We start from the raw sequence: 26374 nt of genomic DNA, 5'->3' as shown, positions 1-26374 counted from the left end.
CCGGAGCCACAGAAACAGAAGCGGCGGACGAGGACAGCAGAAAGGTGCCCGAGGAGACAAGAGGGAGGAGGGGAGTCGGGCAGCCGGAATAGTGAAAATGAGCCGGAAGAGAATTCGAGGCAAACGGAGGCACACCAACGGGACCGACACATTTCGGAAGCGTCCTCGGCACCGCCGGGACCTTTCCCAAAAGCGGATAGGCGTCCGCGGGCAGATGTAAAAAGGAATAGTAAATACAGCCTTCATACACCTGGAGAAGACGTACGCAAATGAAGCCTTAACGTGGAAATCTCAAAAGATGAGCGGGTGAAAGGACAAATTGAATCCTAATCAGGTTCAAAAGTTAATGTGAAAACCACCCACCAAAACATCAGGGCGCACGCAGCTAAAGCATCCCTTGGGGGAGGGGCACGCAGCTAAAGCATCCCTTGGGGGGGGAGCACGCAGCTAAAGCATCCCTTGGGGGGGGGATCATCTTCTTACAACTGCATATAACAAAATAGAAAAAAAAGACATTAAGAAAGCACAAGAGATTTAAAAAATTAGGAGAAATATATAAAATGGAAATCAATATCAAAAAGAAAAATCCAAAGCTAGTTCTTTGAAAAGAGTAATGAGGACAGAAAACTTAACAAACTACCTAATGGATGAGGTGAAACCACAATAAAACCAGAGTAGAAACAACCAGAAGCTCTTTTGCAGTTATACCCACAAAACGGAGAACACCAAAACAAACAGAATGCCTTTAAAAATATAAAATACTCAAAATGTAGAGATGACAATGACTCCATCTCGGAAAAGGACGTACAACTAGCTCTAAAGAAACTCCCCAAATAAGAATTCCTGCTCCTAAGCCAAGATCATTCTATCAAACACACACTTCAGAAACTGGTCTTTAAAGCTGAGAAAGAACGCACCCTTCAGTCCTAAAACCTAAACTGGGAGGCTTTTCCCAGTTTAGGAAAGGCTAAAACACAGAGAGCAAATTATAGGCCAACATAAGTAATGAATAAATCCTGTCAAACAAAGCTGGATGCGAGGATAGTTCACTAGTAAGAAAACAATCCATGTAGTTCCGTATATTAAAAAGAAAAACATCCCAAAGCACATAATCACCTCTCAATGAACGCTGAAAAAGCTATAGACGAAGCACAAAACTCTTTATGCCAAGAATCCTAGAAGACAAAGGCACAGGAGGACATTTTCAATATCATAAAATGAATCTACCTAAACCAAAAGCAAGCATCATCCACAATGAGGACATTTATGTTTATCCCCAGGCTTATTTGATGTCGTTTTGGAAATGCAAGCAAAAGACAGGAAAAAGAAACCAAGGGCATAAAGACAGGAAATAAAGTATTCCCCTGTCATAGAGTAGGTAAAGATACCAATCAAGGCATTATCTTCAGGAAGTTGCAGGCTACAAACTACAGCTTCCGAAATGAAAAGCTTCTCTATATAATAACAACATATAAACGAATATCTCACTCCGAATAACTACAGAAGATCAATGCTGGAGAGCAGGACAGGGGAATGAAAATATAAAACAATGGCATGCAGACAACAGCTCATTTAGTAACGCACATGCAGCTACAGAACTGGAGCTTCCTCACGTACAATTTGGGGGGAGGGAAAAACAGGGAAAGCAGGAAATAGGGACGCCTGGTTTCTTCTTGATAAGGACATCTGAAGACACTGGGGAGGGGAGGAGTAGTTTTCAGACAGTCCTTCAGTCACAAGTAACCGCCGGGGAGGGAAGTCATCTTGGGACTTCTCTAAAAATCCCATGACTTCCACGAAGCTGTAGTGTAACGCCACAAAATGACGGAGAAGGCCAAATGGAAGCCACTAATGCCATCTGAATGGAGCAGTGGATGGCAGAATGATGAGCACACTGATGTAATCCTGGTGGAGCTCTGAAATGATCCACCCGTTTTGGAAAGCCGAAAGCAGTCCTACCCACTGAACCAGAGGTGTTCATTAATGGGATAACATCCAAGGAAATAGGAAGCTCCCACTGAATGCTTGTGTGTGTGTGTGTGTGTGTGTGTGTGCGCGCGCGCGTGTGTGTGTGTGTGTGTGTGTGTGTGTGCGCACGCATACATAGTTCCACACTTTTAGTGACAGGAAAAAACTGCAAACAAAATGGCCACCAATGGGGGAACTGAACGAACTATAGTATATTAATACAATGGAATCTTATTGTGTTGTAGGAAATGACAACTATGATCAACACAAAGAAAACAGGGAAGGATCGCCCTGAACTGGTGCAGGGAAAAACCTACACAATGACTACAACAACGTCGATGTAACGGACAAAAGGGAAGATGAACGCCACAAAATGAAGAAGACCGAGGATACCTTGAGTGAAAGAGCATCGCCCAGGGCTGGCAGCCGGTGACTCAGTGGATGGAGAGTGAGGCCGCAGATGAGACGTGCTGAGCCTAAATCTGGACCCAAGACCCCGGGCCATGGGCAGCTCGCGTGGTCGCCAGTGCCCGCCACTCTTAGCTTTGCAAGCGATGCACAGCACTAGTTTCTCGTCTCCCTGTGAGTCAGTCTCAAAGGGAACGATCCTGACCTCAAGGCTGCAAGGAGAGGCGGAGTCAAGAGGGCAGCTCAGGAGCAGCCAAAGCCCAAGCTGCTCCGACAAGCCCTCCACAGACAGGAACCCAAACGAGGAGGAGTCACAAGCCTCTCCCACGGAGCACGATTTGAAAGGTGGCCAGAGAGAGTCAGCTTTCATGGGATAAAGTAGGGGCCAGAAACTAAAGGATCTACAACTAGTGATAGGATGACTTCAGGATCCTGGGACATGGGCTGCACCAGCCGAGGTTCTGGGTCCCAACGGCTGTCAAAGAGGAAACGGGACCTAGCTATCTGCTTGGGCACCTTCTCCATGGAAGACTTGGCCCCAGGGTAGATTAGCTCAACCGACCTAACACAGTAAACCAGCAAAGGAGAGACCTGATAGCCCACAAGCAAAAAATAAACAAACCAAAAACCCGGAACTAAAAACAAAAGGATGAACAAATAACGGAAAAAGAAGGTAAGTATCAAAACCTTCTATGGGAAAAAGACCAGAGAGCAGAAAGCAGAGAAGATGATGGGATACAAGAAAATATAAGCAAAGTCTCAAAAAGAACCCTGGAAATTGGGCTGATCCTCTGGAAGGACTCAAAAAGGAATTAAAAAATCAAATAAGACATTTAAAAAATTGGAAAAAGAAAACAACAGCTTTTCAAAAGCAAAATTGGTTAACTGGAAAAAGAGCCACAAAAATCAAATGAATAAAAGAGCAACATGAAAATAAGAATGATGGAAAAGGAGGATCAAAAGAGCATGAAAGAAATTCAGTTTTTAAAAATCAGAATTGGGGAGGGAGGAGTCAAGATGGCAGCGTAGAGGCAGCGAATATGCAGACCTCTGAAAACCCTTCCGTACTGATTACAAACTGACTGCTCCTGGGGGACTGAAAATCAAGCCTAACAAGACAGAGCCAAGGAACCCTCCTGCTGGACTCAAAATAAAAGGTACACCCCCAAAAGGTGGAACGAAAAAGGAAGGTCCGGGGACCCTCACCCACCTAGAGTGCTAAGCCTCCAGGGGCAGATGGAACCTGGGGGGGGGGGGGGAAGGCACAGGCCTGGAGGGAGTACCTTGCAGGCAAAGGTGTGCCAGGCAAAGAGCATCCAACAGAGGCAGCCGGGAAGCAGTTTGAGAAGAAACGCAGAGCACAGAGCACACCGCAAGAGCAGCAGCAGAGACACTCCATATTGCCGCCCCCTCTTTCCCGAAGTTTTGGTCTCAGGGCACGTGCAGCAACCATCCAGACTTGATCCCATCAAAGCCTCCAGAGGGCAGGGAAGCTCAAGCTCCAACACCCCTCCCCCACAGACTGCTCTGAGAGATTGACTGACAAACTCCAAGGGTTAAGGTGGAAAGAAAAGCCCAAAACCACAAAAAAACAAGACGAGCAAGAGCTCAGGCAACCACAGGGAGAAAAGAAGGGGTAATTATTAGAAAACAACAGAAAAAGAAAAAAAGAAATTACAATCGACAGCTTCAATACAGGCAATGAACAAAGAGCAGACAGAACAGAGAAGGATGAGGGAACACCAAGCAAAAAAACAGAAACCCCAGCAAATTGGACACAGGATCTAGAAGAACTCAAAATACAATTCAAAACACAATGAAAAGAGGCTGAAGACAACTGGGAAAAGAACTTTAAAACTAAGATAAGTCAACTGGAAACTTGAGGCACTTGAACTAAAACAAGAAAATAGTGTTGTAAAAGCCAAAACCAACCAGCATAAAAATGAGGCAAAGAAGATGAAAGATGGCCTCCAAAGAAAATCAGACCAGAAGAAGAAGGATAACCAAAAAGCCACAGATGAAATTCAGTCTTTAAGAACCAGAATACAACAACTAGAACAAGCAACTTCACAAGACAGCAGGACACTATAAAACAATACCAAAAGAATTAAATATGAAGTACCTCATTCACAAAACAGAAAATTTAGAAAATCATTGCAGGAAAGACAACTTAAGAATCGTTAGTCTACCAGAAGACCATGACAAAAGGAAAAGCCTAGACATCATACTACATGAAATTATCCAAGAAAATTGTTCCAATATTCTGAAACAAGAGGGAAAAGTGGAGATTGAAAGAATCCACAGATCACCTCCTGTACTTAATCCCCAACTGACAACACACAGTAAACTTACAGCCAAATTCAAGAACTATCAGACCAAGGAAAAAATATTATAAGCTGTTAAGTAGAAGACATTTACATACCATGGAACCACAGTGAGGATAACTCAGGATCTGGCTGCATCTACACTGAAGGACCAAAAGGCATGGAATATGATATTCCAGAAAGCAAGAGAACTAGGTCTACAACTAGGAATCAACTACCCAGCAAAATTGACTATATTCTTTCAGGGCAAAGTATGGTCATTTAACAAAATAGAAGAATTCCAATCATTTGTAAAGAAAAGACGAGAACAGGACAGAAAATTTGATGCCCAAGCACAGAACTCAAGAAAATTATCAAAAGGTAATTAAAAAGAGAGAAAAAAAAAACAAAACAAAAACAAAAGAAACAAAAAAACCTTTTTTTTGAGAGACCCAATAAGTTAAAATGATATGTATCCCTATAAGAAAAGAGGTCATTCATAACTATTAAAAATTATTATCACCTGGGCAGCCAGAAGAATTACACTTAAAGGGAACAGTGACAAACTGTATAGGATGAAATTCCAAAACATAAATATGTATATAGATATATACATGCATAAATACAAACACACACACACACACACACATATACAACTAGAGCTAAAAAAAAGGTTAATACTAAAAGAAATGGGAAAAGAAATAAAAGGGGATAAATTTATATGTCACAAAGAAGCTCATGGCGGGAGGGGGGAGAAAATCAATACACTGGAAGACTAAAGAAGTTAGAGAAATTGACTCAAAGAGGGAAGAACAATCCAATCGATTGGGGCAGAGAATTGTTTTTCGCCTTGCACCCTATAGGGAAATAGAAGGGTAACAAATGGACTGCTAGGAGGGAAGCAGTACAAGGGAGGGAGAGGGTGAGGGGAGTAGTTAAAAAAGACTGTAAAGAAAATAAAGGGGGAATAAGATGGGAGGGAGGTAGAAAGGTAAGTAAAATAAGGGTAAGAATTAGGGGGACTGATTAAAAACAAAACATTGGTATAGAAGGAAATAGTGAAAGAAGAAAAGGTAGGACTAGGAGTAGAACTCAAAATGCTAGAAATACACAGCTGGTAATCATAACTCTGAATGTGAATGGAATGAACTCAACCATAAAATGCATGCAAATAACAGAGTGGATTAGAAACCAAAACCCTACCATATGCTATCTACAAGAAACACACAAGAGGAAGGTAGACACACATAGAGTAAAAGTAAGAGGACAGAGCCAAATCTATTGAGCATCAAATGATAAAAAGAAGGCAGGAGTCACAATCATGATATCTGACAAAGCCAAAGTAAAAATAGATCTAGTTAAAAGAGATAGGAAAAGTAATTACATACTGATAAAAGGCAGTATAGACAATGAGGAAATATCAGTACTCAACATGTATGCACCAGATGGCATAGCATCCAAATTTCTAAAGGAGAAACTAGTGGAGCTCAAGGATAAAGTAAAATAGTAAAACTACACTAGTGGGAGACCTGAACCTTCTTCTATCAGAACTAGATGAATCAAACCAAAAAATAAATAAGAAAGAGGTAAGAGAAGTGAATGAAATCTTAATTAGAGTTAGTAGATACATGGAGAAAAATAAATAGGGACAAAAAGGAATATATCTTCTTTTCAGCAAAATATGATACATTCACAAAGATTGTGCATGTATTAGGGCATAAAAACATTGGAAAACAAGTGCAAAAGAGCAAAAATAAAAAATGCAACCTCAGATCACAACACAATGAAAATAATAATTAGAAAGAATGCATAGAAAGGCAAATCAAAAATTAATTGGAAATTAAACAATACAATTCTCCAAATTCAGTTAAAGAACAAATCACAGAAACAATTAATAACTTCATTGAAGAAAATGACAATGATGAGACATCCCTTCAAAATCTATGGGATCGGGGGAAATTCATATCCTTGAATCCATATATTAACCAATTAGAGAGGGCAGAGGCCAATGAATTGGAAATGCAAATAAAAAAAGAAAGTGAACAAATTAAAAATCCTCAGATGAAGACTAAATTAGAGATCCTAAAAGTCAAAGGAGATATTAATAAAATTGAAAGTCAAAGAACTATTGATTTAATAAATGAGACTAGAGGCTGGTACTTTGAAAAAACAAATAAAATAGACAAAGTACTGGTCAATCTAATTAAAAAAAGAAAACCAAATTGACAGTATCCAAGTTGAAAAGGAAGACCTCACCTCTAATGAAGAGGAAATTAAGACAATCATTAAAATTATGCCCAATTATATGGCAATAAATATGCCAATCTAGGTGATATGGATGAATATTAACAAAAATATAAAATGCCTGGTCTAACAGAGGAAGAAATGGACTACCTAAGCAACCCCATATCAGAAAAAGAAATTGAACAAGTCATCAAAGAACTCCCTAAGAAAAAAATCTCCAGGACTAGATGGATTCACAAGTGAATTCTATCACACATTCAAAGAACAACTAATCCCAATATTATACAAACTATTTGACGGAATAAGCAAAGAAGGATTTCAAACAAATTCCTTTTATGACACAAATACAGTACAGATTCCAAAGCCAGGAAGGTCAAAACAGAGGAAAAAAACTACAGACCAATCTCCCTAATGAACATAGATGCAAAAATCTTAAATAGGATGCTAATAAAAAGACTAGTGATCACAAGGGTTATTCACTAGGACCAGGTAGGATTCCTACCAGGAATGCAAGGATGGTTCAATAATAGGAAAAGCATCCACATAATTGACTATACTATGGTCAAGCAAACTGTCAAAAATCACATGATTATCTCAATAGATGCAGAAAAAACCTTTTTACAAAATACAACACTCATTTCTATTGAAAACACTAGAAAGTATAGGAATAAAAGGGTCTTTCCTAAAAATAATAAACAGTATATACCTAAAACCATCAGCAAACATCATCTGTAATGGGGATAAACTAGAAACCTTCCCAATAAGATCAGGAGTGGAACAAGGATGCCCATTATCACCTCTATTATTTGATAGTGTACTTGAAATACTAGCTGTAGCAATTTGAGAAGAAAAAGAAATTGAAGGTATTAAAATAGGCAGTGAGGAGATCAAGCTATCACTCTTTGTGGATGACATGATGGTCTGCTTAAAGAATCCCAGAGAATCAACCAAAAAGCTAGCTGAAATAATCAACAACGTTATCAAGGTTGCAGGATACAAAATGAACCCACATAAGTCATCAGCATTTCTATATATCTCCAACACTTCTCAGCAGCAAGAATTAGAAAGAGAAATTCCATTTTACATCACCCGAGACAATATAAAATACTTAGGAATCTATCTGCTGAGACAAACACAGGAACTATATGAACACAACTAACACTCTCCACACAATTAAAAAGAGATTTAAACAACTGGAAAAAACATTGACTGCTCATGGGTAGGATGATCTAACATAATAAAAATGACAATCGTACCCAAATTAATTTAGTTATTCAGTGCTATACCCAATGAACTACCAAAAAACTTTTTACTGAATTGGAAAAAACATAACAAAGTTCATTTGGAAGAACAAAGGATCAAGGATATCCAAGGAAATTATGAAAAAAAAAAGTGCGAAGAAAGGAGGCCTTGCAGTTCCAGATCTTAAACTACACTATAAAGTAGTGGTCATCAAAACAATTTGGAACTGGCTAAGAGACAGAAAGGAGGATCAGTGGAATAGACTTGGGGTAAGTGACCTCAGCAAGACAGTCTATGATAAGCGCAAAGATCTCAGCTTTTGGGAGCAAAACCAACTTTTTGATAAAAACTGCTGGGAAAATTGGAAGGCAGTATGGCAGAGATTAGGTTTGGATCAACATCTCACACCCTACTCCAAGATAAACACAGAATGGGCGAATGACCTGAATATAATGAAGGAAAGTTAGGTGAACACAAAATAGTATACATGTCAGATCTTTGGGAAAGGAAAGACTTTAAAACCAAGCAAGACTTAAGAGTCACAAAATGTAAAATCAATACTTTTATTACATCAAATTAAAAAGGTTTTGCACAAAACAAAACCAAATGCAACCAAAATTAGAAGGAAAGCAACAAAATGGGAAACAATCTTCATAACAAAAACCTCTGACAAAGGCCTACTTACTCAAATTTTCAAAGAGCTAAACCAATTGTACCAAAAAAATCAAGCCATTCTCCAATTGATAAATGGGCAAGGGACATGAATAGGCAATTTTCAGTTAAAGAAATCAAAACTGTTAATAAGCACATGAAAAACTGTTCTAAACCTCTTATGATCAGAGAGATGCAAATCAAAACAACTCTGAGGTATCACCTCACACCTAGCAGATTAGCTAACATGACAGCAAAGGAAAGTAATAAATGTTAGAGGGGATGTGGCAAAATTGGGACATTAATGCATTGCTGGTGGAGTTGTGAACTGATCCAACCATTCTGGAGGGCAATTTGGAACTATGCTCAAAGGGTGATAAAAGACTGTCTGCCCTTTGATACAGTCATAGTACTGCTGGGTTTGTATCCCAAAGAGATAATAAGGAACAAGACTTGTACAAAAATATTTATAGCTGCGCTGTTTGTGGTGGCAAAAAAATTGGAAAATGAAGGGATGCCCTTCAATTGGGGAATGGCTGAAAAAATTGTGGCATATGTTGGTGATGGAATACTGTTGTGCTCAAATGAATAATTAACTGGAGGGATTCCATGTAAACTGGGACAACCTCCAGGAAGTGATGCAGAGCGAAAGGAGCAGAACCAGAAGAACACTGCACACAGAGACTGACACACTGTGGTACAATCGAATGTAATGGACTTCTCCATTAGTGGCAATGCAGTGATCCTGAACAACTTGGAGGGATCTATGAGAAAAAACATTATCCACATTCAGAGGGAAAACTGTGGGAGTAGAAACACAGAAGAACAACTGCTTGAATACATGGGTCAAGGGGATATAGACACTAAATGAATATCCTAATGCAAACACCAACATGGAAACAGGTTCTGATCAAGGACACATGTAATACCCAATGAAATTGAGCATCAGCTATGGGAAGGGGGGAAGGAAGGGAGGGAAATAATGTGATTCTTGTAAACAAGGAATAATGTTCTAAATTGACTAAATAAATTAATTCAAAAGAATAAAATCAGAAGTAGGCAAATAAATAGAAGCTAATGACTTCAGGAGACATCAAGAAACAATAAAATGAAATTAAAATAATGAAAAAATATAAGAAAGTATTAAATATCTCATTGAAAAAAACAACTGACCTAGCATATAGATCCAGGAGAATCGATTTAAGAATTATTGGACTAGAGAAATAACTGTTGGAGTTGTAATGTAGATCTAAATATGATTTTTCACTTGTTTATTACAGAATATGTTTTGGGGCTTTGGTTTTATGAGATTATTCATTTATAAAAATGAATAGTGTGGAAACATGATTTGTGTGATAATAAATATATAACCTAAGGGGGAAAAGTTATCCACTTAGTTAAGAGAAAAAAATTATTGGAGTACCTTAAAGTCATGACCAAAAAAAAAAAAAGCCTACACATCATATTACAAGAAAATAGGGAAGAAATTTGCCCTCCCTGATATTCTTTAACAAAAGGGTAAAATAAAGATTGAAAAATCCACAGGTCACCTCCTACAAATGACAACTCTCAAGAATGTTATAGCCAAGTTTAAGAGCTCCCAGGCCAAGAAGGAATACTGCAGGCAGTCAGAAAGAAACAATTCAGATATTGTGGAGCACCAGTCAGGATTACATAGGATCCAGCAGCTTCCACATTGATGAACTGGGAGACTTGGAATATGATATTCTGGAAGGGAAGGGAACTTGGTTTATAACCAAGAATCACTTATCCATCTAAAACTGACTATATTCTTTCAGGGAAAAGTATAGTCATTTAATAAAATAGAAGATTTCCAAGCATCCTGAAGAGAAGAACAGACAAACAAAATATATGACATCCAAACACAAAATTCAAAAGCAACAACAACAAAAAATTTGAAGGGCTTTGATGACGACAAATTGTTTAAATTCCAATAAGGAAAGACATTTCTAACTCATAATAATTATTATCATTATCATATTAATTATAAGTATACATAAAGGGTGTGATAATAAGCTGTTTAGGATATGTAAGAAACGGAATAAAATTAAGGGTGAAGAAGAGGATAATACCAAGAGAAATGGAAAATGAGAAGTAAAGTGGGATAAAGTATATTACATAAAGAAACTGGGGGAAGGGAGCAAAAGGACTAATATAATTGGAGGAAAAGGATAGTGACAGGGTATCCTTAAACCTTACTCTCATTGGAATTGGCTCAGAGATGGAAGAACAGCCAGATTCACTGGAGAATAGAATCCTATCTTCCCCTATAGAGAAGCAGAAGGAGAATAAGAAATGAGGTTATAAGGAAAAACAGTAATATAAGAGAAGGAAAGGTAGGGGTGGGGGAGGGGGGACTGTGATCAAAAGATTATATAAAGAAGTAGGAAGGGAATAGCAGGGAGGTGGAAAGGGAGAAGGGAGGGGACTGATTAAAAGCAAAACACTGAAGGGGAGGGAAAGAATGAAATGAGAAAGGTCAGGATTAAAAGAGGAAATCAAATGGAGGGAAATACACTGATGGTAATCATAACTATGAATATAAATGGGATGAATTCACCCATAAAATGGAAGCAGATAGCAGAATGGACTAAAAACCTGAATTCTACCATAGGTTGTTTACAAGAAACAGATTTGAGGCAGGTAGACACACACAGATTAAAGGTAAGAGATTGGAGAAGAATTTATTAGAATTCAACTAAGACAAAGAAGGCAAGAGTAGCAATTATTATCACAGACAAAGCTAAAGACAAAGACATATCTGGTTAAAAGAGATAAAGAAGGAAACTACATCTTGATAAAAGGCAATATAGATAATGAAGAAATATCAGTACTCAACATATATGCACCAAATGATAAAGCATCCAGACTTTTAAAGGAGAAACTAAAGGACTTTCAGGAGGAAATAGTAAAACTATACTAGTGGGGGACTTCAACATTCCCATATCAGAACTAGATAAATTAAACTGAAAAATAAATAAGGGAGAAAAGTAAGGCAAGTGAATGAAATTTTAGAAAAATTAAAATAATAGCGATGTGGAGAAAATTGAATAGGGATAAAAAAGGAAGAATCAGTAGCAGGTAAAACGGAGTATCTGGTGATGGGGGGCGGGAGGTGATGGGGACCTTTCTTGAAATAGAAGACAGAAGTGTTTCTGACGAAAAGACCAAAGTGAAGTAGAGATTCTGAAACAGAAAGACAGGAATCCAGAGGAACACAGAAAGGTAGATACAACCAAACAAAGATGAAGCGTTTCTATCCTACTCTAAGGAAAGATGTTTCTTCATGACATGGGAGGGCTAATGTATTTGCATATTAGGTGTTTCAAGTCTTGGGGAAGTTGTGTGTGCGTGCATGTGTGCGCGTGTGCGTGCATGTGTGTGCGCGTGCGTGTGTGTATCCAATATAGACGTATGGGGGTGGGGGGAGATGATGAAGAGAAAAGAATACCCTGGAGTGGGGAAAGGGAGATGAAATGAGGGCTTCCCCCAGAATTTGAGTATAAAAGTAGACGTCTGTACATACGAGGAGGAACAGATGGGGTGCGAGAGGGTGAAGAACACCCGCATGCGCACAACTGAGCACAACCATACGTTTTACTCAACAGAGAAAAGAGGGAGGAAAGAAGGAGGAGAAGAAAAAGGAGATCAAGAATGGGCTCATTCTGAGAAAGACAAAGCCTGGCAAGGGAACAGAAGCGTTGGCTCCTCCTCTCTTCGCCCAGAGGGCAGGACATGTGCGTGGAGGCTGGACCCCCCTCTAAGCGGGCGGCTCTCGGCTTCGTTGGAGGAGGGGGTGCAAGGGGGGTTACCGGGGTTTTAAATGTGTAACCATGTTTCAGTGCTTTAAAAAGAGGGGATGGGATGAGTGCGACCACGCCCAATACAGACGTTAACAGGAAAACACGAGATAGCAAGTTTCTCGAATGAACTATTATTTCCAAACTATATAAAGAACGGATTCAAATGTATAAGAATAAAAGCCTTTTCCAAATGAATCATTTCTCAAAGGATATTTCACAGGTAATTTTCAAAAGATGAAATTCAAGTTATCTGTAGCCATATGAAAAAAGACGCCAAATAATAAAATAAATAATAATAATAATAAAGGAATCCTTATTGTGAAAATGGAGATTCGAACTCTGGACTCCATTCCCCAGAAGGCCTTGCTCACTTCCCAACATGCCTTGTAACCTCACCCGGGCCGAGAGCGAGATGGGGTATTTAACCTGGTTGTAAAGGCTCCTGGGGCCTCTTTCCTACTTCCACTTTGGAGCAGACGCGTCGCATGATGTGAGTGAAACTTGAATGGGCCTCTCCGCCCACCTAGCACGTGCTTCTCTTAAATTCCTTTTCTTAAATAAAACTCTAAAGATATAATACTCCTTGCAGAGAGAAATTAGTTTCTACCTGCCTCCGTTTCCCCCCAAATTTTAACTCTTACATTAGGCAAGAAAAATGCAAACCAAAGCAACTTTAAAAGTTCTCTTTTTGTCAAAGTTTACCAAAAACAGTCCTGAAGAGGCTATGGGGAAATGGACAGCAATGAACTGGCCCCGGCCGTTCTAGAAATCGACTCGGAACCAAGCTCAAAAAGCTATTAAGATGGGTATAACAGTCGATACTATTCCTGAAGATCTGTAGCCCTGACGAGATTAAAGAAACGAAAAAGACCTGCACGTGCAAAAACATGGCTGTTTTGAGGAGGAGGAAAGAGCTAAAACCTAAGAGAGTGTCACCAATCACAGAACAGCTGAACGGATGACATTAGGTACATCCGCGGAGCCTAGTCTCAGAAAAACGTATGAAGACCTTTAGCAACTGAGACAGAAGGAAGGGAGCAGAACAAGAAAAGACAAGCAACTCTGAAGGATCTGAGAATTCCGATCAACGCAAGGACCCACAATTCTGGCAGACCACCGATGAAAATGCAAAATGGCATTCTTCGTGACCAGAGCGGAAATTTTCGATTTGACGAAGCTGCTTCTTAGAAGGCTTTTGGACGGTGGAGAGGAAAGAATAAACGCCTATTCACTGAAAAAGTCCTCTTTTACAAGGGCACATTCCAAAGCGGAGTGTCCTGTGCAAGGAACAACCAGGAGGAGAGTATCAAGTTCAAAGAAATGGCGTAAGAATCAAGACTCCCTGAAAATCAGGACCAGTGAAAAACAAGGATATCGCTTGTCAGCAAAGTATTAAGGAAAATGGAACGTTAGGACCAGCGGGCGACGTGGAAAAGAAAACGAATTGGTGACTTCCTCAAATTCCCAACTGAAAATACCCAGAAAGGTCAACGCCAAGGAATCAGATCATGCTACAATTCCAATAAGGGAAAGGAAGTCTTGGAATATAATATACTAAATGACATGGAAAGAAAACGTAAAACCAGAACGAATATCTCTTAAAAAAACCTTTTGCAAAAGTACAATCTAATGCAATAAAGTAGAATGAAAAAAGAAAGGGAACTGAAGAAAAAAATCAGTCTATCAGATTTCTCTGACAAAGGTCTGACCTACAAAAAATACCGTAAATGGACACGTATGCATAAAAACAAGGCAGAAACGGCATGCCTTTTGCAAAAGAAACGTGAGCGACTGGTAACAGCGTTCCAGGGTGAAGTGAGCCAAGCAGACCGATTTCTACAATGAAAATGTTGCGTGGAGAGAAGAACTTCAAAGCCTTTAGGAATTTCTTGCACTAAGAACACTGGAGCCTTTCACGACTTCACTTGGAATGAGGAAACCGACAAAAATGAACAAACAGCGGCACGGAATAAATCAGGAAAGAACACGAGAGCTTCCTGTGAGCTCGGACGGGAGCGAGCACGCCCAGCTTCTTGGCCTCTGGTGGCCACAAGAGCGAGTGTTACAAAATCACACAGAGCTCGGCCAGGCCAAAGAAGAGAAGAGAAGGGTCAGGGGCCGAGGAAAGGGCCCGCGTGCCCAAGCAGGGACAGGGAGGTCCAGTGGGCGCACCTTCGGGGCTTCTCTGGGCAGACCCTGACACGGTTCGCCGTTTTCTTCTCAAGTGCATCGTACACACAGCGGAGGAACCTGAAGCCGTCTGGGCTGCCAAGTGGCTTGTTCTGTGGCTACGCCTGAACTCGGATCCTCCTGACTTGGCACCTCTGAGGAAGCCTCGGAAGAAGTCTAGGAAGGAGCAGAAGCCCCGCTCACAGAGGAACCCAACTTGGAAACGTTGGCGCTGGGATCCCCTACAACCAGCAGTCGTGACTGCAAAATCCGACTGGCCGGAGTCAGTGGCTCGAGGGCAGCCGGCCAGCAGAGCATCCATGGGACTCCCACAGAGACCCAGAAGGCCGCAGTCAAAGTAGACGCTCCAGGCCAGCTCTGTCCGTCATGGTGGAGCCCGCAAAGCGTTTAAACTGTGCAAATATTTCACATGCAAACGCGCTTTGTTTATTGAAACGTCCAGCACAAAATGAAGCAGGAACAGCCCCTTCAGGGCGGCACGTAAAGCAGGGAAGAGCGTCCCGGAAAGCTCCGCGTTCTCCGGCCTGGGGGCTTCCGGGTAGAACGATGGGATTGGAGCAGTGGGGCCGTTGCTGAGGTCTTGACCAGGGTCGTGCTCTCCTCTCTTCCCCACTTCTAGACAGCGCACAGAGAGGTCTCTAAAGTACTACTCTGATCTGATCACTGAGGCCATCGAAGATCCTTCAAAGCCCCCATTGTCGATCTGTTTCCCAGAAAAACCCCATTTGCTGTGAGCGCCTCAGATCTTGGCACTGCAGGAAGCCATCCCTCCAGGCCTGGGGTAACATCTCGGCCCTCAATCTCTGAACCTCAAGTTTTCCCATCTGTAAAATAGGGATACGAAGACTTCAGATTTCTTACTCCAAAGGAAGGCTATGAAAAATGCATTTGGCTCCCCAGTAAGTCATGACTAACATCCCAAGCAAACCCCTCCCTCCTCGAGTCTAAGTGGACCTCGACGCATTAGGAAAGTGGTAACCGAGGAGGAAGCGGGAGAAGGCAGAGCTGGAGAGAAGGGAGGAGGAGCGCAGAACTGCGCGCAGGAACCAGAAGAAGCGCAAGCGTGCGGGATCCTGGCTTCAACCTTTTCATTCACATCTGTCGACACAGAGGCCCACAGGTGGTGCGGCACGTACCCACTTCACCGGCTAAATGGACTTGACTTGACCTCACTTCAACTCTGTTTCTGCTCACAGGACCCCTCTCAAAAGCTCAAAACCTGATGTCTTTGCTCAGTCTTTTTCGAATCCACACTAATGGCTAAAATACAAGGAGGGATTCCAGGGGGGTCCAAAAGGCGACCTCAGTACCTGCCTCGTATATCACTTCAAAGGGCTCCCGGAAATTTGCACGATGGAAGCTGTCTTTGCGAAGGCTGACAAGAGGGCACGTGGGAAAGAAATGCTTCTACAACAGTTTAGCAGGACTCGTGTTTTAGAGGACACTTCAGGATAACGATCCGTTAACTGGCCTGGCCAGGACCGGTCTTGCTCTGACCTGCTTAAGGTGCAGCTCTTTGGTTCTGAACCCAGTTCTGAGTTCAGCTGGTGGGTGAGGGAGGAAGTTGAGAAATCAGCTCTCCTGTCTTAGAATTCATCCCGTCTCCTTCCTCAAAGGTGGTTGGATGGCCTCCTTTAGAAATCAGCTCTCCTGCCTTAGAATTCATCCCGTCTCCTTCCTCAAAGGTGGTTTGATGGCCTCCTTTAGCAATCAGCTCTCCTGCCTTAGAATTCATCCCGTCTCCTTCCTCAAAGGTGGTTTGATGGCCTCCTTTAGAAATCAGCTCTCCTGCCTTAGAATTCATCCCGTCTCCTTCCTCAAAGGTGGTTGGATGGCCTCCTTTAGAAATCAGCTCAAAGGTGGTTTGATGGCCTCCTTTAGAAATCAGCTCTCCTGTCTTAGAATTCATCCCGTCTCCTTCCTCAAAGGTGGTTTGATGGCCTCCTTTAGCAATCAGCTCTCCTGCCTTAGAATTCATCCCGTCTCCTTCCTCAAAGGTGGTTTGATGGCCTCCTTTAGAAATCAGCTCTCCTGCCTTAGAATTCATCCCGTCTCCTTCCTCAAAGGTGGTTTGATGGCCTCCTTTAGAAATCAGCTCAAAGGTGGTTTGATGGCCTCCTTTAGAAATCAGCTCTCCTGTCTTAGAATTCATCCCGTCTCCTTCCTCAAAGGTGGTTTGATGGCCTCCTTTAGCAATCAGCTCTCCTGTCTTAGAATTCATCCCGTCTCCTTCCTCAAAGGTGGTTTGATGGCCTCCTTTAGCAATCAGCTCTCCTGTCTTAGAATTCATCCTGTCTCCTTCCTCAAAGGTGGTTTGATGGCCTCCTTTAGCAATCAGCTCTCCTGTCTTAGAATTCATCCCGTCTCCTTCCTCAAAGGTGGTTTGATGGCCTCCTTTAGCAATCAGCTCTCCTGTCTTAGAATTCATCCCGTCTCCTTCCTCAAAGGTGGTTTGATGGCCTCCTTTAGCAATCAGCTCTCCTGTCTTAGAATTCATCCCGTCTCCTTCCTCAAAGGTGGTTTGATGGCCTCCTTTAGCAATCAGCTCTCCTGTCTTAGAATTCACCCCGTCTCCTTCCTCAAAGACGGTTTGATGGCCTCCTTTAGAAATCAGCTCAAAGGTGGTTTGATGGCCTCCTTTAGCAATCAGCTCTCCTGTCTTAGAATTCATCCCGTCTCCTTCCTCAAAGACGGTTTGATGGCCTCCTTTAGAAATCAGCTCTCCTGTCTTAGAATTCATCCCGTCTCCTTCCTCAAAGGTGGTTTGATGGCCTCCTTTAGAAATCAGCTCTCCTGTCTTAGAATTCATCCCGTCTCCCTCCTCAAAGGTGGTTTGATGGCCTCCTTTAGCAATCAGCTCTCCTGTCTTAGAATTCACCCCGTCTCCTTCCTCAAAGACGGTTTGATGGCCTCCTTTAGAAATCAGCTCAAAGGTGGTTTGATGGCCTCCTTTAGCAATCAGCTCTCCTGTCTTAGAATTCATCCCGTCTCCTTCCTCAAAGACGGTTTGATGGCCTCCTTTAGAAATCAGCTCTCCTGTCTTAGAATTCATCCCGTCTCCTTCCTCAAAGGTGGTTTGATGGCCTCCTTTAGAAATCAGCTCTCCTGTCTTAGAATTCATCCCGTCTCCCTCCTCAAAGGTGGTTGGATGGCCTTGAGGGTCAGGCGAGAAAGGGAGGCTTGTTACCTCTAACCGCATCAAGCTGCACTTAAGGATGCCTGGTTTGCGGTCCAAAGTCTAGGGCATCATCTTGCACCTGAATTCCCTGGAGTCACAGGAAAGGGCCCGGTTCCCAGCTTTGTTGGGCCCCATTTGCCTGTGTTTGGGGCACTGCCCTTGCTCCCTCCTTTGTGCTTTGCAGGCAGAGTGATTCCTGCTTCTGTAGGGAGTGGCTCCGTCACAAGAGATGCCCCTGGCAAGCAAGTTGCCTTCTCTTTTAACCGCTGCCTCTGCTTCTTCCCACTCAACCAGGGCTCGCTCCTGTGTTTGAGGGGCGCTTTTGTCCGCTGACAACAGAACCGTCACAGGACTTGGCCAAGGCCGTGGGGCTATAAGCCCATTCAGAAATGACCAGAGTACAGAGGACGGAGATCCCTGCTCTGGTTGACGAGTGAGAAAAACCAAGTGGAAAAGCCCTTATGAAGTGCCTACTCTGGGCCAGACACTGCTACGCGAGGGGTCGAGGAAGGCGAGCCGAGGGGCCGTGGCCTTCATGGAGCTCGCGGCTCCCTGAGGGAGCCCACACAGACGATCTGTGAGAACAAGCCGCGTGAAGGCTAGACTGGCGAAGAGGGCAGCGGCAAGGTGCCAGCATCGGCGATGAGGGAGTCTGCCGGGAGAGACCCGGATTCCTTGTGGACACCCAAGAAAGTGAAGGAGTCAAAGCAGAGACAGAGCAAGAGAGCTCCAGAGTTGGGAGAAAAGCCGTGAAAACGCGCAGAAGGGTGGAGGGTCTCGTCGGAGAGGGCGGGCAGGCTCGCTGGATTCCTGAGCAGACGGGAGGCGGCGTGAGAAGGCGGGAAAACGCCACGTGATGAAGGACGTGAGGTGCTCCTTGGGCCTGGAGGCGACTGAACGGGGAGGCGGCACCGACAGCCGGGTCGAGGCCAGACAGAAGCGCAGAGGCAGGAAGGGTGGACGAGCAGCGTCAGGGGAAGCACAGTCTAGTCCGAGCGACACGACCAGAGTACAACTGAGAAGACTCGGCCGCTGGCTTGAGGGCGTCCGAGAGGGGAGGATGGCGGCAGCCTCGTCGCCAGCTGTGACACCCAAAGCCCGCCTGATCCTCTGCTAGAAACGAAGCCGGCCTCTCGGCAGTCTGGGGGCCTGTTCCCATGCATGGGCTACAATCCAACAAATACGCCGCCAACCTGCACGCCAGGCACGACGCCAAGTGCTGGGGCGACAGCAGAAGCTCGCCCACGTGCCCCAACAAGCGAGACGAGGAGAGCCGGGAGGGGAGGCCCCAGAGCTTCACGGAGGCCAGAGGAGGTCACGTGGAGGGCACGAGGCGTGGACGGGGCTGGATGCGTAGAGCTGACCAACATCTGCTCAGAGGCGGCCGCTGCACACCAGCGACCCCAAGGAGCAGAGATGGAGGGCCAGAGAGCCCAGGACGGCTCGGAGACATCCTCGTGGTCAGCTGGCGCGGCCTAAAGGACAAGCCAGCCGAGAGGAGCGCCCTGAGAGCGCGCGTTCTCGGCTCGCTCTCACGACGTCAAAGCAGCAGATCCGGGAGTCTGAGTCAGCAGTAACTGTGGAGAGAACAGTGTTGGCGGGATGATGAAGTTAGAAACCCGGCCAAGTCGGTGAGAGGAGAAGAAGGACGGTCAAGTTTCCATTGTTCAGGCGGTAAGACGGCCCACAGAGGGAAACGATTCTTGTAGTAGAGAAGACCCGAGTTCAAATGCTGCCCCAGGCACTAATGAGCTGTGTGAACCTAGGCAAATCCTTAAGACTCCTGGCCTCAGTTTCCTTATCTGAAAAATGGGGATCACAGCCCCAACCTTAAAAAGCTGGTCTGAAGACCAAGATACCATGTAAAAGGCTTTGCAAGCCTTAAATACTCTGAAAATGTCCTGCACGACCGTTATTATTCCTGCTTCTCCTCCAAGTTGACTGGCCACTCCTCTCATCTCCTTTAATGGATCTTCTTCCCCGTCTCACCCCGACCCGTGGGTACCAGCCAAAGCTCTCTCCTGGTTTCCCGGCTCTCCTCTCCATCATCCTCTCCGCCATCCAGGTTCACAAATGCTTAACTCGCTTCCCTCTTCCTATCTTGCGAGCAGCTTCTCTGGTCTTGTAGTCACGTGCCGATTCAGGCCCTTCAGGCCTCCCAATGACTCTTTCTGTCCGAGTCCCCGTTGGCCAAGTCATCCGTGCACCTAGCTAGTGGCCAGGCGCCCGCCCCAGAAACGGAGCATTCGGAGCGCGTTCCAGACAAACGGTCCTTTCCTGTCCCTAACACAGCGTGGCTTCTTCATCTCTGTCCCCTCCCGCCAACCTCTGCAATCCCTCGTCTCCTCCCCAGCTCTGCTCTCCCATCACGCGCCTCTCTGACGCTCCAAACTCCTTTCCTGCCTCTCTCCACAAGGAGCTTGGGTTGAACCTTAAACCCACTGCTACGCAGACACATTGTTTCCCAGGTAGAGTGGAACCTCTCTGAAGGCAGGACGGCTCACTGGTGACTGTGCCCCGAACTCCTAAGGGTGCTCGGCACAAAGAAGGGCTTTAGTCAATGAATTCTGAGCCCAGAGACATGCCTTCGGGAACTACAGTAGAGACTAGAGAGAGGAGAGAAGCCTTGTGGCTCTCAGGACACAAATGGTCTGAGCAGACTGAATTAATCCTGAGACCTGACTGATTGTATCTACTGTTCCTGGGAGGCAAACGACAAACCTGACTCTGCCTATAAAAATCACTTGGCACCCGGATACAGGTACTCAGGGCTCTGCCCAAACTGAAAATGCTGCAAACAGATGGCCATTAGCCCATCACAACGCCAGTTGGGCTCCTGATTCGTCTGCTTTTTGTCCCGGACCAGAATCACCAAGTTCCAGGGCTGGAAGGGATTTGAAGAGCCTCTCCAACAACACACCAACCAATGTCCCGGGAGCCATTGCTTGGAGACCTTTAGGGAGGCTAACTGAGTGGGTCTAATGGCAGCCATCGGATTCTACTTATTCTAAGGGTAAACTTCAACTTACTCTCCCTTTCCTGCAATAATGGGGACCTCCGAGGAAAGGATCTCTAAGACCTCTTCAGCCGGGGAGAGCAGCCCTAACACAGGGCGTTCACGGAAGGCTGGCCATGGGCTGGTGGGTCTCCCAACAACCCTACTGGGCCCAATATTGGGAATGCTTCTCATTCTACAGAGGAAGGCATCCTAAGCCGAAGGGCACCCACTGGCCTGGTACCCCGTAACAGCCAGTACGTTCAAGCCCACTTCTCTCCCCATCTGTCTACGAGCTCTCTCCGAACTCCTCCAAGTCGGAAGGTACATCCCCTCCCCCCACTGTTTCCATCCGGGCCGGGAGTGGCAGAAGGGGTGCAAGTGGAAGCCAGAACGGAGCAAACAACGCACCGGGCTCCAAGATGTTCCCGTTACAGCTACACACCCAAGGACACTGCTCAGCTCGTCAGTATCTCACGATAAACTTCAGTTCTGACCCAACTCTGTTCTCTCCTTCACCGGCTCAAAGCCAAGCTCCGGAGAGCACATCGGGAGGGGGCGCCAGACTCCCACAAGCCCCTGATGCCAATGGAAGGCTTTGCCAGGCCACCGGAGACAGGAGTTCGAGTCCAGCTGCCTCCTTCGGCTTCCCTCAGAGGAAGAGAACAGGAGCTCTAATGCCTGGGGTGGCCAAGATAAGTGAGATAATCCCAAAAGCTGAGCACTTGGTATACAGAAAGCGCTGGATAAATGCTCCTTCCAGTCCTCCTCCCCCGCGACGCAAGGCTGTGGGGAGCAGCTCGCGTTCTCTGACCCACGGGGTGACGACCAAGGCCCCAGCCAGGTCAAGGCCGAGACAAAGGTCTCTCCCGCAGGAGCTCGGCCCGGGACGCTCTTTTCTCCAGGCACAGCGTCGAGCTGCCAGTCCGCAAAAGGACCACAAATCTCCCCGCCTAGGGTCTGCCTACGTGCCTGCCAGAGCCGGCTATCCCTAACCCTACAGCCCAGGTCAGACGCATGAAGTACGGGGAACTGCTCGTCCCTCCTTCCCTTTTTTTAGTCACGGGGCAGGAATGCAGGCCGAACGCCGCACAGCTCGGGGACCGCCCCCACCCCTCCCGGTGGTTCCCCACAGACAAGCCAAACTGCCGCGCGGAGGCCGGAAGAGAAGGGCTGCAAAACCAGCTCCGGGGCCGAAGGACCAAACAAACCACGCCGCCACCCCGAAGCCGAAGGGCCCTCGGCTCCCGCCCAGCTCCGGCCCCGCTCCGGCCCCGCTCCGGCCCCGCTCCCGCCAGGCTCCCGCCCGGCCCCGGCCCCGGCCCCGCTCCGGCCCCATTTCCCTTCGGCCAGCCTCAGGCCCCGGAAGTCAACAAGTCCAGCCAGGGAACGCGGAGGACGCGCACGGAGCCAGCCGAGAGCCAGGCAGGCCGAGGCTCCGAGCGGCGGAGGGAGGAGTTTGTCCCATTCGGCCGCGTCGGGCCTATGACTGGCACTTCCTAAATTCTGGGTAAAGGAGTGGCCCGACCCCGGGGTTCGGGGAGCCAAGAGGTGGGGAAGGGGACGAGAAAGGAAGGAGACGGAGGCGGAGAACGGCCGAGGCCGCGGGTCGGGAGAGAAGAGCGAGCGGGGGAGGGGAGGGGAGAGCAGACTAAGTCAACAAACGTGAGCGTGGCGCACAGGGACGGGGGCGCGCCCGCCGGGACGACCCGAGTGAGTTACCTTCTGGGAGGTGCTTTGCTGCAGCACATTCTGCTCCACGGTCATGGCCCCCGCGGCGGCGGCGGCGGCGGTGGCGGCTCCTCGTCCTCCTCGTCCTCTTGCCCCCCGCGGTTGCCTGGCTCTCGTTTGCAGGCTCTCGATGTCTCCTCCTTTCTCCTCTCCCCTCTTCCTTTTCCCCTTCCCCCCGAGGACAGCTTGGCCAGGCCCCGGGTGAGGATTGCGGGCAGAGGATGAAAACGGTTCCTGGAGACCTGGGGCCGGGGAGGGAGGGAGGAAGAGCCGGGCCAAGGGGAGGAGGGGGCTAGAGGGCGGTCCTGGCCTCAGCGCAGCACGCCTGGGGCGCCCCTACGGGGGGCCATGGGAAAGAAAGGAAGGTGGAAGGAGAAGCGAGCGAGCAGGAACTCAGAAACCCAAGACGCCGCGGCGGACGGCGGCAGAGCGGAAGCCCGTCACTCCCTGGGCAGAGCCGAGCTCCGGGAGACGGAGAGGGAGGGAGGGAACCGAGGGGTAGACGGACTGAAACGAGGGAGTGGCCGGGTCCGGAATGGCGCTGTCCTCCCCTCGGCTCCTCCTGCCCCTCCCCTCCCGTAACTGCCGTCACTGCCGCTCTCCTTTCCGCCGGGCCAGGCTCCCTCTTCTCTTCTTTCTCTTCCTCCTCCTCTCCTGAGGCTGGACAGCCTTCCTCCCGAAGGAGCGCGGGCGGTCCCGCTTCCCTCTTCCCCCAACCTCCGCCCTCGGAGCTCACATTGTGACTGTGGAGGCTGCCGCAGCCCCTCCGGACACACCCTGCGTCCCAGGCGGCCAGAGGAGGAGTGACCCGTCCCTTTCTCCTTGCCTCCCCCACCCCCCCCCCGCCCCCTCCCTGCAGCCCCTAGACGGAAGGACAGATCTCTTTCCTCGCGGAAAGGGGAGGGAAGTCTTGTTGGGACCCCATCTTCCAGGCGTTGGGCCCGGGGAGGACCGCCCCCCATTCCCCTAGGACAGGGACGGCCGCGCCCGAATCCAGTTTTCTCCTGTCCTTTTCCCTGGAGCCGTCTGTGGGAGCCAAACTTCCTGCATTCGGCCCTTCTTTCTAGGAATTCACCCGAAGAAAGGACCAGGCAGACTCTAGTGTGTCTCCCGGGAAGGACCAGGGAATCTGTTTCTAGCCCTTCCGCTTCACTGGGAGTCCCCCAGACTGCCTTTGGCCATCAGTCCCTGCCCAGCTGGGGCGCTCTTTCGGGATATGAGACCTTCGTTCTCTAAAGCTGGGGGGGGGGGGGGTTCCAGCCCGAAACGAAGCCGTAACTCGGCTCTGCCTTCCAGGCTGTCAAACTGGGCTCCGGATTTTCAATCCTTCCGTCTGCACATGTGGTTCACCATGCAGAGGGGGGAGGGGCGGGGCGGGGCGCCAAGCTGAAGGGAGAAACTTCTGGCTGTCAGAAAGGGCTTTAGCTTGTCAGACTGGCGGGGAAGCGACCTGAGCACAAACTATGCGTGTAGGAATGCAACTTCAGCTAATAAGTCTGAGTCTCTACGGAAAGGTGATCGGCTTATCCGGGGGCCAAGTGTGAACTTCAGGAAGGCTGTTTATGATTCCGAGTTCTGCCGGGATCATATTGACGTAACTTTGCGGTGGATTTGTGCCAAGACTGTACTGAGATTGTAAAGGCACTTTAGAGCCCGTCCGAGCTATCCAGACAAGCCTGTCGATTGGGTCGGAACTAGCTCACACCGAACGGGCTTTGGGGGGTATCTCTGAATGTGCGTTGCACATGGCAGTACTCCCGAGGGGACTCCAGTGACCCGTCCAACGTCATTCGGGGCACACCTAGGCCACCCCCTGTCTTCCCACCAAGTAGTCCGCCCCCAATGGGTCTCTGTTCATCCATTACGAGTCACAATGCCTCGCTTTGACCTTCGGGGAGAAGCAGGGCTCCCGAATGGAGAACAGACTCATGCAGTGAGAAACGAATGCTAGTTCCCGTCATCGCGTCTCTCTCTTCCTCATTTTTATCTTGGGAGGTGCTAGTAAAGTTATCCATCAGCGCTCTCGCTTTGAAAAATTAGGGAAGCTTGGAGAGCACGGACTAGCGATACCGCGATACCTCGAGCCACGGCTCTCCCAATTCCCAGACTAGAGAATGTGCAACATTAAGCCATTCACAAATAAGGCACCTCCTAGCCGTTACTGCCTTTGTCTTCTACCACTTCCGCCTGAATTCTTCACCCAAACTGGGATGCTACAGCCCACATACTTAGGGGTGAGCACAGCCTGCTAGCAGGAATAGACACCCTTCAGTCTGGTGGAAGCCGGGCTCACTTAGACCCAATGAGAGCAGAACAGAAACACAAACGTTGGAAGTGAGATGTGAAATAGTAAAATCGTTTTAACGTTTTACCTAAATTAACAGTTAAAAACAATGGATAGAAACGATCCTAAAGTGTTTTTTGTGGAGAAGGGTTGGTACTTCCAGATCCCCAAACTTATTGTATAGACTCTGTAGTCCATCGGACCCTTGATTACAAATTCTAAAACTTATTGCAGAGAAAGAAATTGTGGCTCTGATCTGGGTTCAAACCAGCCTTATTTCCTCTCATTTTTTCCATCCAACGAGGTTGCGATTCAAAGGAGAGAATTTTGTATGAGGTCACAATGCTCCATCTTAGGGAGTGGAGTGTTCTAGATGGTGTTCACGGAGAATATGGGCCAGTCTTTAAAAGCTGGACATCCAGTGCAGATGGAGAGGGTAAGAAAGCAGTTTAAATGGAAAGGACATACTTATGACTAACGTGTAGTTCTTGAAAGTTTGTCTCCCATCGGAATAACAGAAAAGAATTAAGCAGCAGCTCAATCGGTCATTTTGTCCACTGAAGGAATGCTTCCAAGTTTCTGTTGCCTTTTGAATAAAGCTGCACTTGCTGTTGTTTTTTACTGGTTGGTTCCGTATCTGTGATCTCTGATCGCCCCTGTTATACAGGGATCCAAAAGGTCTTACAATAGGGTATGGCTTAGGAGCAGCCATTCTTTGGGGATGTTACACCCCCAGACCCTAGCCCGGGCTCCCCCCGCTGCTGATTTGCAATCTCCTACTCAGATGTTCCTCAGAGAGCCCAGACTTGTTTTTCCCCACCTTCTCTCTGGATTGTACACAGAATAGACACCAGTAGGAGGAGACCTGAAAACAAGTTCCATCCCCACCGATCCATACTGGCACGTAGTCCACGAAGACTATTGTGGGTCCCCAAGATGGGGTGGGAGAGATGAGTAATAGGTTTGGGGATCAAGAGGGCCAGAGACAAGCTGGTAGCAAATCATGGCAAAGTTGATTGATCCCAGCTTCCACTTCCTAAAGACATTGGAACAGGCTGAGAGATTAGGCTAGCCTCTCACATCCCCAAGGACGGTCAAGATCGACAAGTTGGCTGCAATGGATTTAGCTGACATCACCAAATCTAGACAGAGTTTTCTATAGGACCACAAGTCAACAGGGCGCCATCTAACCCAGATTCCCAGAGAATGCTTGCATCAGGAGCTTGGGGAAGAGCATTCAGTTATTGGGAGAGGGGTGGAAGAGGAGGGGTTTGAAGCCTCGGGCTACATGTCTAACTTTAGCTGAGCCATGGCTACCTCCAGAGCTTTGCTGATGGGTGTCTTTAGACTTTCCAG

The 26374-nt window shown here is 46.6% G+C and overlaps 1 protein-coding gene across 6 annotated transcripts in view; it reads right to left on the bottom strand.

Annotated features, from left to right (window-relative positions):
• The window catches only part of USP25 (ubiquitin specific peptidase 25), a 177341-nt gene extending 153807 nt beyond the window's left edge, over positions 1 to 23534 (bottom strand). For 3 of the 6 annotated variants that reach the window (XM_056797044.1, XM_056797046.1, XM_056797045.1), the window contains exon 1: positions 22726 to 23534. In XM_056797044.1, coding sequence (XP_056653022.1) covers positions 22726 to 22770 — 45 coding nt within the window. In that variant the 5' untranslated portion in view covers positions 22771 to 23534. The remainder of the gene's footprint in view (positions 1 to 22725) is intronic. The other 3 variants (XM_056797047.1, XM_056797049.1, XM_056797048.1) reach the window with 1 other exon arrangement.
• Between the last annotated feature and the right edge of the window lie 2840 nt (positions 23535 to 26374).

The sequence above is a fragment of the Monodelphis domestica genome, chromosome 4 (assembly GCF_027887165.1).
Source record: "Monodelphis domestica isolate mMonDom1 chromosome 4, mMonDom1.pri, whole genome shotgun sequence".
Classification (NCBI taxonomy): Eukaryota; Metazoa; Chordata; class Mammalia; order Didelphimorphia; family Didelphidae; genus Monodelphis; species Monodelphis domestica.
Note: the sequence above shows the minus strand (reverse complement) of the source record. Positions and strands in the feature narration are given on the sequence as shown.